The sequence below is a fragment of the Dendropsophus ebraccatus genome, chromosome 5 (genome assembly GCF_027789765.1).
Source record: "Dendropsophus ebraccatus isolate aDenEbr1 chromosome 5, aDenEbr1.pat, whole genome shotgun sequence".
Taxonomy (NCBI): domain Eukaryota; kingdom Metazoa; phylum Chordata; class Amphibia; order Anura; family Hylidae; genus Dendropsophus; species Dendropsophus ebraccatus.
In genome coordinates this window covers 31,203,103-31,223,757 of record NC_091458.1, presented here as the reverse complement: position 1 = coordinate 31,223,757, position 20,655 = coordinate 31,203,103, and the positions used below count along the sequence as shown (strand labels likewise).

Here is a 20,655-nt window from a genome sequence, read left to right as displayed (position 1 = left end):
ATATGCGTATTCACCTTTTGCTTCCGACTACCATGCTTGGAATAAATTACCAAAGGAAAGAGTATGTGCGGAGAATGCTTAGTGGAAACGCAGTTTATTCAGTTTTTCTTGTAAACATTGAGCACCGGGGATGAGCTGCTCTAAATCCTTAAAACACTATCAATGACTTTTATGTACCCATCACATAACTCTTCCATCAATAAAATGGAGACGGGAAATAATTGTATTCTCCGCCGATCAAAGATTCATTATTCTAAAATGTTCTTTACCATTCTGGAAGAAAACTATGTGTTCTAGGCTATTTCAAGCAGAATAAACCAGTTACTAAAAGTTACAGGGATTAACCCCTAAAGGACACAACTCCTTTGGAGTAAGGTTGCCGTAATTTTTTTATTAAATTTTTTTTTTTACATAATTGGTTTTTTAATGGGTCAAGGGAATTTTTGTGTCTACTAGGGAACCTGGTCATGTAATCGCTTGATAGCACAGTGCACTGCTTATGTATTGCTGTGTATTATGTCTGTTAGCATAATGGAAGGTCTGGTCAGTGGGGGTGACATTACTCAGGGGGCAGGGCTAGCGCTCAAGGACAAGATCCAGCCAAGCCTCCTGTGACATCAGAGATCAGAGAAGATGCATTGTCTCGGGAGAGAGGGAGGAGTCAGGAGCTGAGACAATACACATTTTGTTATTCTGTTCTCAACTTCCTGTCAGGAGTGAATCACATGAAAGCTGCTGCATAAAGTACTATTAATGATACCACTTGTGTACCTGTCACGAAAATAAACTTTTTACATGTCACAGAGACATGTTCTCCCAATCACTTGTGAACTACATGCTCTTGTGGGAGGTAAAAAGTAATATCTAATTGCAATATACAGTAGTGATCAACAGTGTATATTCTTTTCTTTTTCTTTTTTTACTAACTGAGCCCCTAACTCTATATAAGTAAAGTAGGGGGCAACCCTGTTCGCCTTCAGGTGCTGTGTGAACAGTGTTGGAGTGGGCAAAGACAGTTCCCAAAGATAGAATGAAGGTTACAGACTTTTCTGTGTTGTGGGCCTTAGGTGGTCCCCACTGTTCCACAGTATTTTGCCATGGGGGTACAGAGCAGGTGGTCTTGTTTGACAAAGAAGAATCTTCAAGGAATCATCTATTTTTGGTTTTTAAGATGGCATATATGTGTGTGTGTGTGTGTGTTTGTGAATGTTTACATATTGATTTATTTAGCTACTATTGAACTCAATGTTACTACTTTTACTATATTATATTTTACTCCAAAGGAATAGGTGGCACTCCAGGCTTGCGGTGAAGTATTCACCCATCAAGTGCAATGTTTCAACTCAACATTATAGTCTTTCAAAAGTTTGAGAAAGAAGCTAACTTTGGGTCGAAACGTCGCACTTGAAGGGTGAATAAAAGTCTTTTCTACTTCACCACAAGCCTGGAGTGCCGCCTATTCCTTTGAATTCCAGTGCACTCTTCTAGCTGGAAGCTTTGTACAGCACTGCAGTGCTGTTCAGAACCTCTTTACTTTACTTAATATTTTACTCAGTATTTTGCACCAAAACATATCATAAAAACATGTCCACCTCTTCTGTGTTTTGGACCTGTACCCAGCATTGGCTTAGGAATACTGTTGCAAAATTAAAATGCTCCCCTGCCCTGTAAAAGTGGCCTTTTCTGTAAGAAAAAATTCTATGCACTAAGCCCCACCCCCCAAGGTGCGGCTGCAAAAGAAATGACTTTCCCAAAGCAAGTGAAGCAGTTCAGATCCTCTTGGCACAACCCCATACCTATCTTGTTGTCATTCTCTATGGTACACCACTGTTACCTACCCATAGACACTCCAAGTTCTACCACCATATGTTTGGCAGAACATTCTTATGAAATTCTGAGAATAAACCTTGTTGTTAACTCATGGGTATAACACCAATGGTGCACAACATAGCCCAAGATGGCCTACCGCTATAGTATCAGTTATGAATTAGTAAAGAAACTCGTAAATCTTTAAGAAATGCTTTTATTTTGATTTCTTTACATTTTTGAAAACATTAAGCCCTTATTCGCTCAGGGATCTGCTAAATGTTCTCTGGATACAAGGACTCGGCAGGAGACTCGATCACGCTCCTTTATGAAAAACAAAACATGGTGCCTGTACCTGGAAGTTGCCCGTCTAAGTCTTGGCAGCACGTCAATCTCCGTCATGACACATACCGCGAGTATATTATTGCACGCTTTCAGCCTTACATACAGTGTGGAGGAGATATGCCCTTGTCTGTTCAGCAGTCCATAGCTCAGTGATAATTCCCAGATTAGGCTAAACTTCCTGCAGCTCAGTAATTAGAGATTTATGTGGCAAGCGCGGGGGTTACATGTATAATTTATCATTTGGTGGAAATGGAACAGGAAAGAAGTGGAGGCTAAAAAAAAAAAATCAACAAATGGAAAGCCTAAAATCACCAATAGCTTACACAGAAGAAGCATAATACAAAATGTTCCATACAAACAAAAACAACAAAGTCCCGTGTTAGAAAATTAGAGAGAATCTTAAAGCGATGTCGTCTTCTCTGGAAGCCCGTTAAGTGCAGATATAACTTTTTTATTTTTTTGCGTGGAGAAAAATCCAGCTGGGTTTCTATTATCACAGCAAGGTGGTGGTTCTGGGGGATTTCTCAAACATTCGTAATAGAGGCTGTTCTTCAATGGATGGTTCCTGATCTTCAAAAGGCAGTGGAAGTGGATACTGGAAGAGGAGACAGAGAATTTATTGGTTAGACGCTGATCTTATACCCATTATTACATCACCACTTCTATGATTGAAGTTAGGCAACACTTTGGGGTAATTTAAAGGAAACCTGTCATCCCTTTTATGCTGCCCGAACCATTAGGGCACATCTTCATGTCTACTCTCTGCCCAACCAGCCATGATTGATAGATCTCTTCCTATACGGATATAGGGGAAATCTATCGATCAAGGATTAAGGCCGGTGGGATGGGAAGAAGCTACTGGGAACTGCTTCAATGACTCAGGCAGCATGAAAGTGATGACAGGTTCCCGTCATCAACCTTGTAGGCCAGTTTTCTGGCAAACCAAAATTGCCAATTTGGGCATGAGCCAGGTTTGGTACAAAAATTTTTAGATTTTTAACCTGTTCACCTTCCTCGGCCAAAAATTTCCCCCCAAGAAGATGAAAACCTGTCTGAAGGTAAACTAGTGTGTCATTGGTTACAATTAGAGATGAGCGAACCTCGAGCATGCTCGAGTCCATCCGAACCCGAACGTTCGTCATGTGATTAGCGGTGGCTGCTGAAGTTGGATAAAGCCCTAAGGCTATGTGGAAAACATGGATATAGTCATTGGCTGTATCCATGTTTTCCAGACAACCTTAGAGCTTTATCCAAGTTCAGCAGCCCCCGCTAATCAAATGCCAATCGTTTGAGTTTGGATGGACTCGAACCCGAACTCCGTTCGCTCATCTCTAGTAACAATGTATCAGAGCTTGTTCTTGGAATGAGCCCTGAACATAATTAGCACAGGGTTTCCCTATCCCAAAATGTATATACATATATAGGGGGAGATTTTTTAAACTGGTGTAAAGTAGAACTGGCCCAGTTGCCCCTAGCAACCAATCAGATTCCACCTTTCATTTTCCAAAGAGTCTGTGAGGAATGAAAGGTGGAATCTGATTGGTTGCTAGGGGCAACTGAGCCAGTTCTACTTTACACCAGTTTGATAAATCTCGCCCATAGTGACTACATCTCCATAATGTTTCTATGGGAATCAGATGGCAGATGTATAAAGGGGGCTGCCCTTAGGGGACTTATATACAACTTGTGGGCTATAGATGGATGATAAATATGTATATGTCCAATAAATGATTCAGATTTGATGCTTCATTCTCTATACAGCTTATATATGCCATACATATATAGGAGCTTAATGGATCATTGCTATGAGACTTATCAGGGATGACATCCGGCTTGCTGCTATGACTTACTGCATATTCTCAATCTGCGTCTATAAAAATGTAAAATTATTGAAATATGTTTCCTTCCTGTATCTCATATACCAAGTTATCCTAACTGCCTAATGGATAAGCCCCTCAATGCAAGAAATTACATTTGGCTTCATTACACTAATCCAAACATTTCCAAGTATAAAATGTTCATTCAGAACTGGCGGAATGGAAATGATATTGTAATTACAAGCTAAAGGTGTATTACATCATGGCCGTAAACGCGCGCGGGGGGGGGGGGGGGTCAGTGTCATCCTACACGGCTATGTTATGTGTGATGGAAGGGGCAACCAAGATGTCTGTGGTTTGTGTTAAAGGGGGTGTCTCAGCACAAACATTGGTGGTATATTCTCAGGACAGTGTTGCACTTTAGCCATTAGGACAGGATGGGGACTGCAGTTTTATAACAGCTGGAGGGCCACTGGTAGGGGACCACTACTCTAGGATATACCATCAATTGGGTCCGACCCATGTGATCCTTTTCGACTGCTTCAAAGACGTGGCAGTGATCAAGCTCTAAAGTCAAAGCTGCTATGTTCTAGTGATCTGACAAGGATTGGGCATTGATGGCTATATGTGTTTATGCTGAGACGAACCCTTAATTTTGACAAGTTCTAAATGTTGTTGGACACAATATCATGTAACGGTAATACCCTCAAGTATACATCTATACAATAATTCAAGAAGACGATGAAAACATACCCTCAAAAGATAAACTTACTTGAGCTGGAGTTCAGGCTTCCAAACTGTAATCCGCCTCCAAAGCTAGATCCAAAGCCTCCTCCGCCGCCGCTAAGGCTTAGGCCAAATCCAGCGCCGCCACCAAGGCCACTACCAAAGCCGCCACCAAGTCCTAGACCTCCTCCGAGACCACCTCCTAGGCCTCCTCCTAGGCCTCCTCCTAGACCTCCTCCTAGACCTCCTCCTAGACCTCCTCCTAGACCTCCTCCTAATCCTCCTCCAAGGCCGCCACCAAGTCCACCTCCACCGGCTCCACCTCCAACAGATGTTTTGGTCATCGAGACGGTAATGCCACTTCCGCTGCTAAGTCTGCAAGACAGAGGAAGAGAGGATTAAATACATCATGTACTGCTTATATTTCCAGTGCAAAAAAAATTTCTAGGTAAATATCAATTCTTTTTTATTTTCTTAAGAGTATAAGAGGATAGGTTGGGGGTGGGGGGAGGCAGGAGTAAATTTGTCTTGCCGCTGAAGTTTTTCTTTAAGCAAATGAATGTGTTTGTCCTGGGCTATCAAGTAACTGATGTTATTTCCCACAACCTCATTAATCACCGACCCAGAAATCCACAGTACATAGACAATCTACCTAATACGTAGAGCCAAGACGTCTGTAACCTTATAAGTGCCTGAAAAGTGACACAAATGATGGCTGCCCTAGATATTTAAAACGTAATCCTGACGGATAAAGTCAGAATGTGGAATTATAACAGATTAGGACCATTTATGTTATCTTAGTAAAATTATACTCCTTAAGGGGCTATACGCCTGATCTTGACACTTCCTGAAACAGACAGAGGTGGCAGTAGGCTGCATAGTTGTAAAGCTATAGTTCCCATCATGCCCTGAAAGCCAAAGGCTTAAAGGGGAACTGCAGCAATACTTTTTTTCCCTTTCAAATCAATTGGTATCAGAAAGTTATATGGATTTGTACATTTCTTCTCTTTAAAAATTTCAAGTCTTATTAGCTGCTGTATGTCCTGCAGGAAGTGATGTATTGTTTCCAGTCTGACACAGTGCTCTCTGCTTCCACCTCTGTCCAGGACAGGAACCATCCAGAGAAGTAACAAATCCATATAGAAAACCTCTCCTGCTCTGGACAGTTCCTGACATGGACAGAGGTGGCAGCAGAGAGCACTGTGTCAGACCACAAAGAATACACCACTTCCTGCAGAACATAAAGCAGCTGATAAGTACAATTAGGCTTGAGATTTTATAAATAGAAGTAAATTACAAGTCTATATAACTTTCTTACACCAGTTGGGTTAAAAGAAGTACCCCTTTAAAGGTTAAATGGATTAATTCCAATAATCAACAGCTATAAAGAGATGGCATATAGGTAGTATATGAATGTTTGGGTCCGATCTCTGGGACCCCCAGTATCCCCAGAATGAAAAGATGGAACACTAGTCCCTTTTCAAGTTTCCTCTGCATAGAGACCTGCAGCCGGCACCTTTATGTGGCCAAAGCCTCACCATGTAGGCAAAACCAGTGAAGAGCATGACCCAGCTCTGTGCCCCCTCATTCTCAGGATCAGTGTTGGTCCCAGAGGTTGGACCCCACCGATCATAAAGTGATGACATGCCAAAGACCCTTCAGTGTCCACCTTTCAATATCTTGTCATTTTAGTTTCAACCTTCTGTTCTGGTTAGTTTTGTAGAGATTGAACATATAATATATAGAGAGTAAAATTATACAATACTGTCTGCCTTTACCCCTCACTAGGAAAACTTACTGCATACAGTTTTCTCATTGAGTTCAAAGCATAACTAGTTTGCAGTAAGCTCCCCCTAGTGGTGGCTACAGGTAACCAGGATAGTATACATTAAAATAAGCTCAAACTACTACAAAGATACAGTGCGATATTACTGGACTTATTAGAATGTTCAAATTTTTTTAACATTTGGAGGGAGGCCATTTACTTTAGGCAACGTTTTCACAACCTTTTAATAAGCCTATGTACATAAAAGATTTTATGCAAAATATAACTGTAGCTATTGGGTCGTCATCTGGTAAGAATGACTGTTAGACGCCGGTGACATTAATAATAGCAGAAACTAATGTCTGATATTTGGGAATAGACTGCGTCTGGATTAAAGTTAATTAAATCTGGCTTATTTTTTAAGATGTAAAATACCCTTTAAGGAGCGCACAATAAGAGGTGGCAGAAGATTAATTCAGGTCGCCAAGACCTCTGCTAGCAATTTCACTGGTTTTCAAGAACTCTTAACCTCTCCTGACATTTCCCATCAACCTTAGAAGAACAATTTCTATTCTGTAAGGAATGGTACATGTCGCTTTGTGTAAGAAGAATAGAAAAGCCTTACGCCTCTAACAACCCCAAATGTTCTGGTTTGGTTGAATATACTGTATTGCATATTCCCCCCACGTCTCACTCATATGGGTCCAGATAGTTGTTAAGGGGCCTTATGCTATTTTCTTACGCTCTTATATCCATACCTATTGTGATAGAACTTCATTTGGTATAACCCCAGGTGGGGAGAATAAGGCAACCCTTAGCGGGGTCATCCATGGGGCAGAAAAGGTCTTACTGGTTTCACCCATGTGACCAGTGTCGGACTGGGGTACCTTGGACCCACCAGGGAAACCAGGGAGTTTGATTCTAGGGGCCTACCTTATATACACCACTTATAACCAGCACCAAATCTTTCACATTACTATAGCAACAAAGCTGTGTATGTGACTGGCAATACTAGCTCACTGCCAGTAACTTTTCGGCAGGTTTACGTATAAGAGGTGGAGTTACAAATGAGTGCACATAACTCACAGGCTTGTGCAGCAGTGCTGGGGGATTATATGTCATCCCAGATCTGCTAAACAAGGAGGACCACTACTAGCTCAAGGGCCCACTAAAGGGTAGGGCCCACCGAGGGATTACCCAACATTCCCTGTTGGCCAGTCCAAGCCTGCATGTGACCACCAATAATCTTACTCAGCTGTTTCCCTCCCAGTAGAGCAGCCACTCCTCTAGGGGTCCTTTTTCACAGATTATATGACAGATTTTTGAAGCCAAAGCCAGGAATGGATTTGAAAAGAGGAGAAATCTCAGTCTTTCCTTTATAACCTGTTCTCTGTTTATAGTTTATGTTCCTGGCTTTGGTTTCAAAAATCTGTCAGATAATCTGTCTGTGTTAAAGGACCCCAAGGTCTAAAATTGGAAAACCCCTTTAAATAGCACCTTGTCTAATATTATGCTGCGGCTCTTTTTATTCAGATTATCTGCTCTGTATACACATAAGCCCACCGCAAGGTGTCAGTAGGCCGAATCCTATACATGCATTAGTTCTCTTTGTTGGGAAGTATAGTGTTAGTATAGTATGTTTGTTATTAAAATAACAATTCTGGAGTTTTGACGTTCCTCTATTACTCCTCCTGGCATAAATTAATAGCTGTGTGTTACTATTCTCTATGTCAACAGGTTCAGTTGCGTTGCCAGAGTAAGGGGATGGTAAGACCCAGTAATGTTACATTTCCAGGAGGAATAACTGAGGAATGAGGATAAGATGCAAACAAGAGAACAGAGGCAGACAAGGACTAGGTTTGCCCCAAATGGGTTAATGACAGGAATGCAAATATGGGTCAGGGGATCACTTACACACAAAGAACAAAGCAGAACGTGAGTAACCTCTATGTAGGTCAACATTCACTATATTACAAGTGATTTATTGATTAGAACAAGCAATCCATTGAAAGCTCTATACAAATGTCACCCCTGAGAGCCACTCAGGACACCAGTGTCTCCTGCTTTAGGGATATTTAAAGGGGCAGAGACTGCCCCCCCACACCCACCCCATATCCCTTATGCCATCCCCTGGTCCTCTATATGACTTCACAGCTTCTAACCAGGGCTTACATCTATTTATTCCCCTGTTCTGGAGAATACAGGAAGGCCAGGAAGCTAGCAGTCAGCGCAGAATAGTTTAGCAGAACAGAACATAATGCATTACGCTGCTCCGTGCTTTGCTCTATTTCACTAGTAATATTTTACTGGAATACAGCGCGGCTATTTTTAGCAACCCATTAACAAGTGCGCAATGAAGAAACACATTAAAGCGAGGGTCTTGTTTGATGCGGAATGTGCACTGATGTTTAGAGGGATCCACCGGAATATCAAGAGTAAACACAGATTATGCAGCCAATGGTATAGGGCTGGTTTGTGGAGAATAATAAATCTAAGGGTCTATGTCACATGTAGTGGTGGACATGGAAGAGAAGAAGAAGAACTTATATGAACACAAATCGGGCTCCATGTATATGTCAGTCCTGTAGACTACAGGTGTCAAACTCACAGCCCTCAAGCTATTGAAAAACTATGATTCCCTTCATACTTGGAAAGCCAAAGCCTTAGACTTGTTTCATGCAATTTAAAGTGTATGTGTAACATTAGATGACAAATAATGATAGTGCAGCACTGTGCACAATAATCATTTTTTTAAATTATTTAGTCTTTAATTGGGCATGTACGTTGCCTGCATTCTCAACTGCTTATAACTACACATCTCTATAGCACCCATAGCCAATTGAACATCCGCCACCGCAGAATTCTAGTGTGCACAGTGATGCACTGTAATCATTTTCCATCCAACTTTACAGTGAATCTGTGACTAAGGATTATGTGGACTCTGATGTTGTTTAAAACCTACTTCCTAAACTATTCTTTATCTTACATTATGCTGCAGCTCTTTTTACTTAGATCGGCTGCTGAGTGTAAACATTGGCCCACCACAAGGTCATCAGAAAGTTAATGCGTGGAGAGCAGATTTCCAGTTCAGGAAAGATGAATGATTATAACTCCCAAGGCAACTAAATTACCCTTGAGAAAAAGAGCACTTGGTAAGACCTGTGTGCATGTGTGTGTGTGTGTGTGTGTGTGTGTGTGTGTGTGTATACATATATATATATATATTCAAATGCAAATGCAAATTCAGTATGACTATGCTAGTATAACTATCCTGCCAGGTTTATGGTCATTGGTCACTTTTGTCTTCTGCATCTTAATAGAATATTTCCTTCTCAAATTCTGGATTCACAGCATCATTCTGAAAAGGCGAAAAGAGACAAATATACAGCCAAGACCTGACTGTCGATGCAGTTTAAAACATTGCCCCCCGAGTGCGGCCTGACCTCCTGGGCAATATACCTGTCATACTATGACAGACTATGGAGGCCATAATACAATCAGTCACATTTTGATTACCCAGCTTTTTTTTTTTTTTTTCGCTCCAGTATATTTTTCACATTCTCTCAATCTCTGCTTATTTTTGGCTGACAAGTCCCTCTCTACTCTAAATTGCTCTGCTAAATAATTTAAAATGGATTATACCAGAATTCTTCAAGACAATGTCAGGACTTTGAATAAATGCTCCGCTCAGGCTATTCTCAACATTACTTTTTCGACAGCAGATTTGCCTGTCTCTCTTGGTAGGTTCCATACCCACTAAAATTATGGAGAGTACAGAAATAGTCAGATGTGGGTAGCCCGGAGCTTCTATGAGAAATGGGGTTGGCACTGTTGTTGTTCATTGTAGTATTCTGAACTAGAGGACTTAGATGTCATTCTATATAAGAGAGGTGGCACTGATTGTTATTAAAGAGAAGCCATCATTCTCAGGCAATGCTTCATGGGAAATCAGTATGCAAATTAGCTCTAAAGAAGGCAATTGTAGACCTTGATTTGGTTAGTTTGCTTTCCTATGTTGCTTACTAATTTGTACCCACTACATCGAGGCTACATATTTAAGACAACTGGAAGGTTTCAAAGTGCCTTTATTTAGAGGGGTTCTAGACCCAAAATGTAGGCAAAATTCACTATGAAATGAGAGCTGGTGCAGCATTGTGACACTTTTATCTTAACAAGATGGTGACTATTGTGGGGGCACAGGCTGGTACTGTTAAAGTCATACATTGCAAAGGGTCCTTGACTATTATTACTCAAAGATCCGATCACTCTTACAGCAATGATACTGTATTATCTTTATCTATGTGTCTATGGACCATCCTGCAGATCATCATCACAGTATTCTATAAGCTTAGAGTTAATTTGAATGATAAGCTGATCACATGGTGTTCTACTACTGGGCTCCCAGTGATCGGCTGTAGGGGAGAACAAAAAGGGAGTGTTCAGTTTCACTACAGTGCCCCCGCAGGTGAAAAGCAGCATTACACAATGGATTGTCTGAATGAATGAGAATGAGTGAGAATAGACCCCTACATAGCCATTTATGACATTTCAATGTAAAATCGATGGGAAACCAACCTCTGGGACCTTCATCAATCCCAAAAATATAGGTATGGTCACTGAATTGTTTGACCATGTAGTCTTTTTCCATTGAATTCTATGGGGATGTGGAAATACCTGGGCATGAAAATGCAACAAACTAGGATTGCAGGAACCCTTTAAATCCTATTGCTATATAAATCCCATAGGCAAATGTAAAATATACATAGTGATCAGGCAGATATTTTACTGCTGTTTTGTCAGTGAAGTAAAACAAGCTGCATTAAATCTCTCCCGTTTCTGGCTGTCCTAAATGTGGTGAATGGTCACCTTGCCTGATCTGTCCGGGCTCTGATTAATTCATCCCATTCTTACTGTATGTTCCTGGGCTGTTTGAGGCGAGCTCTCTAATTTACAGTCTGCTACACTCCGTTACTCAGCAAAACCAGCAATCAATCAGCCGGGTTCATGGAAACAGCTGTTCACAGTAAGGCAGAATAGCAGGTCAGGCGAGGCAGTAGATTGTGAATGAACACAGCAAAGACTGCAATTGTATTGTATTCCAGGCTGCAGGCCATAGACCGCCATTTAATACCGCTGCGCTTTTAGCGGCAGCCAGCTATGATATAAAGCACGGTAAGGAGCTAACAACTGCGGCCATACAATATAACCTGACGTATATTCAATAAAGATACAAACCAAACAATGGTATATTTTTTATACAGCCTTAAAAGGGGAATCCCAAATATCTGGGTGGTTTATCTGCTGTCCCTCCATACACCATTAACCACTACATACTAGGAACACCCCAAAAGACTGGCTGACCCAGCTGTCTAGTCATCACTATGGCCTATATATATATCACAATTTCTTACCTCATCTCTTCACTGTCCATCAGTTTCTTGTAGGCTGTGATCTCTACATCCAATCCCATCTTCACGGCCAGCAGATCCTGGTATTCTTGGCCATAGTGAGCAATTTGCTATTGAGTAAAAACAAGAACTATGTTACCATTTTGGTGAATGCACAGTGATCCTTCAATGATATTACAATTATTTCTTACTTTGAAGGATATAATATAATGTTTTATGTCAATGAAGTTATAGTAGAACTTGGTGTCCATTAGTCTGTTGGCCTCACGTATGGTCTTGATCTCCGGTCCTCCAATTCAGTGTTCGGTTGTAATGCTAAAAGTAGCCTATTTTTGGACCAACATCTCTTTCGAGGCAAGTCGTGAAATCTTTAAGATGTTACCAATCATGGGACTTGGGAAGCTTACCTTCCTAATGTCGTCTAGTTGAGCCTTAAGAGCTGTGGCCTGCTCTTGGTAGGTGTCAACCTCGCTGGTTGAGCTGCTCTCGGCTTCTGTGATCGAAGATTCCAGCTGAATGTTCTGTAAACCAAAATAAAATTTATTGACCTCATAAAAAAAAAAAATAATAATAATTTATATATATATATATATATATATATATATATATATATATATATATATAAATCCCATTATACTTTGCAGGTCACCTAGCTAGAAGCTGCTAGGAATGAGGGGGGGGGGGTGTCTTGCTTACAGAAGTCCTTTAAGCATTTGGAAATTGCTGGTTTAGCTTGTTTTGCCATTACAGGAACACAAAGAACATCTATTGATATCAATGGATTCATGGGGTCCACATTGTTCTGCAATGCCAATGGGATTCATGAGATATAGATATTATCCCAAGACAAAGAATAGTTCCAAGCAAAAACAAAATATTTCTGAATTGTTTCAATGGACATTGTGCAATGCCTCATTTCCCCTGTGGTGGCGCCGTGCGGAAATTGAGCACTATGGTTTCCCCATAGAGCACTGCTGATTGCTGAAGCTCACCCCCCACTCTTATATACTGTATATATTATATATATATATATATATATATATATATATATATGAGGTTTCCTATATTTCTCATTGATGCTAATGAAACTTACCACAGACTTAACCCTTTCAATCTCGCGCTGTATTGAGTCAACCTGGAGTTTCATCGTCCTGTATTCCTCCTTAAATGATGTGAGTGCTTGTACGGTTGGTTGTGTGGAACCGGATACCATAACAATCTGTAAAACAGGTAAAATGTTAATATACTGAATAATAATAATAATAATAATAATAATAATAATAATTAGAAATGTGTTCTGGTTTTTTTTTAGGTTTCAGTGGATAAAAAGAGTGTCTCTAGATCTGGAGGACCTGTCCGGTCTTGCATTACACAGATAACGCATTGATTTGAATCGATAATGTGTAATGCTTAATTTCACCTGTGGTGGCACTACAGAGATATTGGATGCTTAGGTTGGAGGGCTGAGCAGCAAGCTCCTTTGTGAGTAACTTATAACAAAGAATCCTTCTAATTATTTGGGATGGTTGAAAGTAGAGAATCCCTTTAAGTTCAAGAAACAAGAATCAGAAGAAAATTCCAAATTATCTGCTAATAAATAATCTGGGTGTCTAGGATATAGTTGTATACACTGCCATGTCTTGGGTTCACAGGTAAGGGTGTAGCTGGGACTCGGAGGAGGTTTTTTTTTTCTTGGTTTGTATTTAGATCAGTAATGGGGAACCTTCGGCCCTCCAGCTGTTTCAAAACTACAATTCCCATCATGCCTGGACAGCCAAAGCTTTAGCTTTGGCTGTCCAGGCATGATGGGAATTGTAGTTTTGCAACAGCTGGAGGGCCGAAGGTTCCCCATCCCTGATTTAGATGCATACAAGCAATCAGTATTTTCAAAATTATGAGATGATTTTAGTAATGTAACCAATCTCTATCATTGCCATATCTACCATACTAAGGGTATCTATGTGAATGGAAGGTGGGCAGCACTGAACTGCTTTCTATTAGTCATAGGCTTTGCCCACAGCAACCATTGGGAGCATCTCATTGCATACGGATTGTTACAGCTCCTGTTGCGTTCAATACAAGGCCTCAGGCATTCTGCATTTTATCATTTATCTCTATGACTGTGTGAAGCAGGGGGGTTTCGGGGGTGTAGGTTTCATGCTGTTACATTCTCTCCTTCCCACGGGTGATGTGAACTTGCTTAGGGCTCCCAATCTCTAGAGACACTAAAATGTAAGTAAGCGTTCTGCATATTAGATAGGATAAGTGAATAAAAACAGAGCTATTCTGTCCTGAAATGTAAATGATCGCCACCACTAGGGGGCACCGTTCTAGTTGTTTCGTCCAGGGGAGCCCATACTGTTCGTTGCTTGGCTGACAGACAAAACTGATAGCTATCAGACAAACTTCTGTATAACTTGAAAGCAGCAGATCTGGTCTCCTGACATAGAATATTGTGGGATATGCTGGTATAGCCTTGTATAGTTCTATACAGCTTTGGTCAGTGCACTCTTTGTATATAAAGGGTATACAATGTCATGTAGGTCATCCATACCACAGTTTTTGCCGGGACTGTTCCGATTCTGAGGAGACAGCCCTGGCAAAACCATGTCCAGGGTATGTTCCATCGCCGTGATAAGCCGCGCCCCCTTCCAGCGCGAGTGATGTCACTCATGCAGAGCAGGGAGAGGAGTCCCTGTTGGACTAGAGGAACCATACTGGTGAGGTAAGTATAGCTTTTTTTGTTTTAAATACAGATGAAGGGACAAGAAGATGCTGAAGGGGGTACTGGTATCATTATGAAGGGACAGGAGGAGGATGAAGGGGGAAGTAGAATAATGATGGAGGGGTAGGTGGATGAGATGGGTAGTACTGTGATGATGGAAGGGCAGGAGGATGAAGGGGGTAGTAGTATGATGATGATGGAGGGGTAGGAGGATGATGAAGGGTAGTAATATCATGATAGAGGAGCAGTAGGATGAAGGGGGTAGTAGTATGATGATATGGGGTGCAGCTGCATCATATGGGTACAAACTACCAGTATGTACAGTCAGTGAGTAGAATGCTATCTCTAAGTCTCAGCTTGCCCTGAGTGGGGTGTGTGATATACTGGGGACCGGACCTATGACCTATGCCATACTGATACAATTACCTTGCTCTCAGCTGCTGCGAAAGCCTCCTGCTTGGTCCTTGCAACAAGTAATTCATATTGTGATTTCATTTCAGAGATGGCGGATGTCAGGTCCACGGCTTGAGCGTAGTTGTCGAATGAAATGGAAATGGCTGCCTTTGTGCCGCTGGTGATGATGGTCTGGACTTCTCTGACTTTCTGCAATTTGAAAATATAATAGACATTATAAATCAGCAATGGATTTAGTACTGACTGATGAAAATAACTGTATGTCCCTTTAAAAAACCATGGCCCGTAAGCTCCGCCTCCCTGACCTCCCGGTGTTATAGAGAGGTGTCACTGCCACTCTGAGATTGATAGTGACTTCTAATATTCTTTTGTGTTTACAATAGAAATCTTGTTCGATATTTCTGGTTTATTTGTGGATTTATGGTCTTCTAGTGTATAATACTCTCTGTGTATCTACTACTTACAGCTTCGTATATCTGTTTGGACAGAGTGATTTGATCCTCCACTCCAGTTAGTTTAGTCTGTAAGTCAAAGATTGTCAGGTACAAATGATCGACGTCCTGGAAGGAAAAGACAAAAGGATTTGAGTTTACACAGAAGTAAGTTATAATACTGCTATATATTATATATAATGAGAGATAGATAGATAGATAGATAGATAGATAGATAGATAGATAGATAGATAGATAGATAGATAGATAAATAGGAGATAGATAGATAGATAGATAGATAGATACTATAGCGGCCTCTCACCTCTTTCAGTGTAGTCCATTCTGCCTCCAGGCTCTTTGTGGTTGAGCTGTCCTCATCGAATCTGCAAACAACAATGATTATTCAGCTTAACAGAGATGAACCGAACGTATCATTATATCTGTGTCCAAAGTGATGAAATGCTGAAAAAAGTTTCATTCTTTTTTCTCTTTTTGAGGGATCATTCACTTTTGACTAAATCATATACTGATCGCGGGATGTCCTGTTGCTGGGAACCCCAGAGATCAGCTATAATCATCGGGCAGCATGTAATGTGATGTGTGTGTGTGTGTAGCATATAATGTGTATGTTTTTGCAGCATGTGATGTGTGTGTGCAGCATATAATGTGTATGTATGTGTCTGTGCAGCATATGATGTGTGTGTGTGTGTGTGTGTGCAGCATGTGATGTGTGTGTGCAGCATATAATGTGTATGTATGTGTGCGTGTGCAGCATGTGATGTGTGTGTGTAGCATATAATGTGTATGTATGTGTGTGTGTGCAGCATGTAACGTGTGTGTAGCATATAATGTGTATGTATGTGTGTGTGCAGCATGTGATGTGTGTGTGCAGCATATAATGTGTATGTATGTGTGTGTGCAGCATGTGATGTGTGTAGCATATAATGTGTATGTATGTGTGTGTGCAGCATGTGATGTGTGTGTGTGTGTGCAGCATGTGATGTGTGCATGTGTGTGTGTAGCATGTGATGTGTGTGTGTGCAGAGCATATAATGTGTATGTGTATGTATGTGTGTGTGTGTGTGTGTGTGTGTAAGTATGCAGCACGTGATGTGTGTGCAGCATGCAATGTGTGTGCAGCATATAATGTGTGTGTGTGTATGCAGCATGTGGTGTGTGTGTGTGTAGCATATAATGTGTATGTATGTGTGTGTGCAGCATGTGATGTGTGTGTGTGTGCAGCATGTGATGTGTGTGTGTGCAGAGCATATAATGTGTATGTGTATGTATGTGTGTGTGTGTGTGTGTGTTAGTATGCAGCACGTGATGTGTGTGCAGCATACAATGTGTGTGCAGCATATAATGTGTGTGTGTATGCAGCATGTGGTGTGTGTGTGTGCAGAGCATATAATGTGTATGTGTATGTATGTGTGTGTGTGTGTGTGTGTGTGTAAGTATGCAGCACGTGATGTGTGTGCAGCATACAATGTGTGTGCAGCATATAATGTGTGTGTGTGTATGCAGCATGTGGTGTGTGTGTGTGCAGAGCATATAATGTGTATGTGTATGTATGTGTGTGTGTGTGTGTAAGTATGCAGCACGTGATGTGTGTGCAGCATGCAATGTGTGTGCAGCATATAATGTGTGTGTGTGTATGCAGCATGTGGTGTGTGTGTGTGTGTGTGTGCAGCATATAATGTGTATGTGTATATGCAGCATGTGGTGTGTGTGTGTGCAGCATATAACATATAAGCATTTTATGTTTACTCACTTGGCTTGGATTTCTTCAATGACCGACTTGTAGTGATCAATTTCTGCCAAAAGTGCTGCCTTGGTCTGAGTTAAGGTATCAACCTGGGCTTTGTAGCCAGCAACAGCAGTAGTTGCGACCACCCCAGCGTTGGCTGGACCGCTGGGGTCACTTCTGTTGTACAGGTTGATCTGGGCTTTCAGGATGGTGTTCTGTTGTTCCAGACTGCGGACCTGAAAACAAGAATAAATACGGTTACATTCATGTGTATATGTGAGTATCATTGATTAAGGACCCTATCACTAGCTCTCACTGTAGATGCTATTGCATTACTGCCACAGTAAAATGAACTGCAGTACCAGACACTGCCCATGGACTAGGGTGGCACTGTTTGATGAAAAAATGCAGACCCCTTCAACTAATCTTATAAAGGCATGATCTGATCTACACCTACCAAATGGCTCATGTCTCCAAAAGTGCCAAATGGTGCAAGACCAATTGAGCCTCCATAACTCTTCCTGTTCCTATGGAATCTTTAATGCACAGCTAATGCCATCACACCCCTTTAAGCAGTGCAAGTAGTATAACAAACAAGATAAATATTTCAGACAATTTCCAGCCCTTAGATGGTGGTCCAGGGCATACATAACCAGCTGGTATATAAAAAATAAAGAATGCTAAATCCATTATGTTGCATTGTGTGGTCATTGCTCTTATTTACAGGTGCAGATGGGGCTATATATAAAAAGTTATTATGAGTTAAAGAATTAAACTAGGATCCAACTACTACATGTTATTTGTGAAAAATAAAGCATCATACAAAATCCCTTAAAGTGAATATATAACTCTTAGCGCCATGATAGGTAACATTATGAGCTGATGGTCTTTTTATTATATCAGTATTATGGTTAGAGTCTTATTTTTAACAGATCTTAATTCCCCGTAGACACAAAAAGCTAAAGGATACAATTCAAGGTATCTGCAGCCACCACTAGGGGGAGCTTGAGAGCTTTCTGCATACTGATTACACACTGAACTCAATGGTAAAACTGTATGCAGTGAGCTCTCCCTTTGGTGAATGCAGGCAGACAGAATTGTATAATTTAACTCTATCTACCTATGGGGCTTTTTAACTGAAGAGCAAAACTTCAACTATAACTATATATATAGAGACAGAGAGGGGGATTCATCAGCACATATATGTACCATTGTCCAGGTAAAAAAGTAAAAGAAAAAATACAGGTTAGGGTTGGCATTAAGTTAAATAACAACTCTGAGCACACTGAAGTTACATTTCTTAAAGTGTCTCAATAGTTATGTCCACAGTGAATAAGGTCACATGCATGGTCATGGCGGGAGTAAAAGAATTCATGGTCAGGGGTAGGTAAAATAATGCATAATCAAAGGTGACTGAATGCATGGTCATGTATAGATAAAATGATGTTTGGTCAGATGTGGGTATAATAATGCATGGTCCAAGGGGTAGATGCAAGGAAGTATGGTCAGAGGCAGGTCCAACATAAATGGTCAGAGTTAGGTACAATAATGAGTTGTCTGGCGTAGGCACAAAAATGCATGATCAGATGTAATCACAAAAATGCATGGTCAGATGTGAGTACAATAATGCATGGTCAGATGTGAGTACAATAATGCATGGTCAGATGTGAGTACAATAATGCATGGTCAGATGTGAGTACAATAATGCATGGTCAGATGTGAGTACAATAATGCATGGTCAGATGTGAGTACAATGATATTTCATCAGAAGTACAAGAGTACATAATCAGATATGGGTGCAATAATGAATGGCTGGGGTAGACACAAGAATAAAGGGTCAGACATAGGTACAATAATGCATAGTCCGGTATAGGTATAAGAATGAATGGTTGGTGGTGGATGCATGGTCAGATACAGGTAAAAGAATACAGGGTCAGATATAGGTACAAGAATACATGGTCAGATATAGGTACAAGAAGAATACATGGTCAGATACAGGTACAAGAATACATGGTCAGATACAGGTACAAGAATACAGGGTCAGATATAGATACAAGAATACAGGGTCAGATACAGGTACAAGACTACATGGTCAGATATAGATACAAGAATACAGGGTCAGATACAGGTACAATACTACATGGTCAGATATAGATACAAGAATACAGGGTCAGATACAGGTACAAGACTACATGGTCAGATATAGGTACAAGAATACATGGTCAGATACAGGTACAAGAAGAATACATGGTCAGATACAGGTACAAGAAGAATACATGGTCAGATATAGATACAAGAATACAGGGTCAGATACAGGTACAAGAATACAGGGTCAGATACAGGTACAAGAATACAGGGTCAGATACAGGTACAAGAAGAATACATGGTCAGATACAGGTACAAGAAGAATACATGGTCAGATACAGGTACAAGAATACATGGTCAGATACAGGTACAAGAATACAGGGTCAGATACAGGTACAAGACTACAGGGTCAGATATAGGTACAAGACTACATGGTCAGAGTTCACTTAATAGATAAATACATCAAGTTATCCCTTAGAATTACCTTGTCAATGAAGGTTGCAAATTTGTTGTTGAGCCCCTGGAGTTCCTCTTTCTCCTTCAGGCGGGTGATTTGAACAGTGTCCACAGAGGGCAGGGATGGGTCAATAGATGGGATATCAGGACCACCTGGACCTCCTCCTAGTCCCCCTGGACCCCCAAATCCTCCCAGTCCCCCTGGACCCCCAAATCCTGGCCTGCCACCAGCAAACAGAAGGGATGGACCTCCACCATAGCTGCCTACCTTGAAACCTCTAACTCCTATGCGACCTTTCAGCACACCCATGGCTCCTCCAGCTCTACCTGCTGCACCCCCACCAAGGCCACCTCCTAAGCCAAAGCCTGCGCCTGCACCCCCACCAAACCCACCTCTCAGACCAGCTCCACCACCCAAACCTCCTCTAAAACCAAAGCCTCCACCACCTGCTGCTGCCCCTAGCCCAACAGCCCTGGAGAGTCCAACTCCTCCAAAGCCTCCTGCAAATCCTCCTCCAAATCCTCCTCCATATCCTCCTCCATATCCTCCTGCAAATCCTCCTCCAAAGCCTCCAGCCCCCCTAGCACTGCTCCTGGCTGCAGAGAAGAGTTTGTTGCCTCCATAGGATGCGCCATAGCGCACAGCAGTGCTGCTGATTTTCACTTGCTTTTCCACAGTCATCCTGAGATGTATCCAAGACTGAAGCCCCCAGAACACAGCAGCCCCTAGACCTGAGAGCAGCTATATACCCCTGCCTGCTGTCCACAGGAGACGCACAAACTCTGCTTTCTATTGGTTGGGGCCCCTTTTAACAAGACTCATCAAAATTCTGCTATCAAACTTGTAGTTCCCCTGAGGCTGGATAAGATGAAGCTGAGGACAAGGGCAAGCAAGCAGCTGAAAGAATTAAGAAAATGTCAGAGTACTCA

General features: G+C 41.4%; 1 protein-coding gene across 1 annotated transcript; it reads right to left on the bottom strand.

Annotated features, from left to right (window-relative positions):
* Positions 1-2,402: 2,402 nt before the first annotated feature.
* On the bottom strand, positions 2,403-20,407 carry LOC138794137 (thread biopolymer filament subunit alpha-like). Its single transcript, XM_069972906.1, has 11 exons — positions 20,314-20,407; positions 19,754-20,259; positions 17,209-17,420; positions 15,760-15,820; positions 15,471-15,566; positions 15,019-15,195; positions 12,961-13,086; positions 12,275-12,388; positions 11,871-11,977; positions 4,741-5,069; positions 2,403-2,746 (listed from the first exon to the last, which is right to left on the bottom strand). The coding sequence occupies exons 1-11, from the start codon at positions 20,405-20,407 to the stop codon at positions 2,724-2,726; spliced, it is 1,845 nt and encodes a 614-aa protein (XP_069829007.1). The 3' UTR covers positions 2,403-2,723.
* Positions 20,408-20,655: the final 248 nt, after the last annotated feature.

Coding starts and splice junctions, on each gene's coding strand:
- LOC138794137 (XM_069972906.1), bottom strand. CDS start 20,407: ATGACTGTGGAAAAGCAAGTGAAAATCAGCAGCACTGCTGTGCGCTAT. Junction 20,260..20,313: donor CTTCTCTGCAGCCAGGAGCA/GTGCTAGGGGGG, acceptor GATATGGAGGAG/GATATGGAGGAGGATTTGGA. Junction 5,070..11,870: donor ATGGACAGTGAAGAGATGAG/GTAAGAAATTGT, acceptor TCTGTCTTGCAG/ACTTAGCAGCGGAAGTGGCA.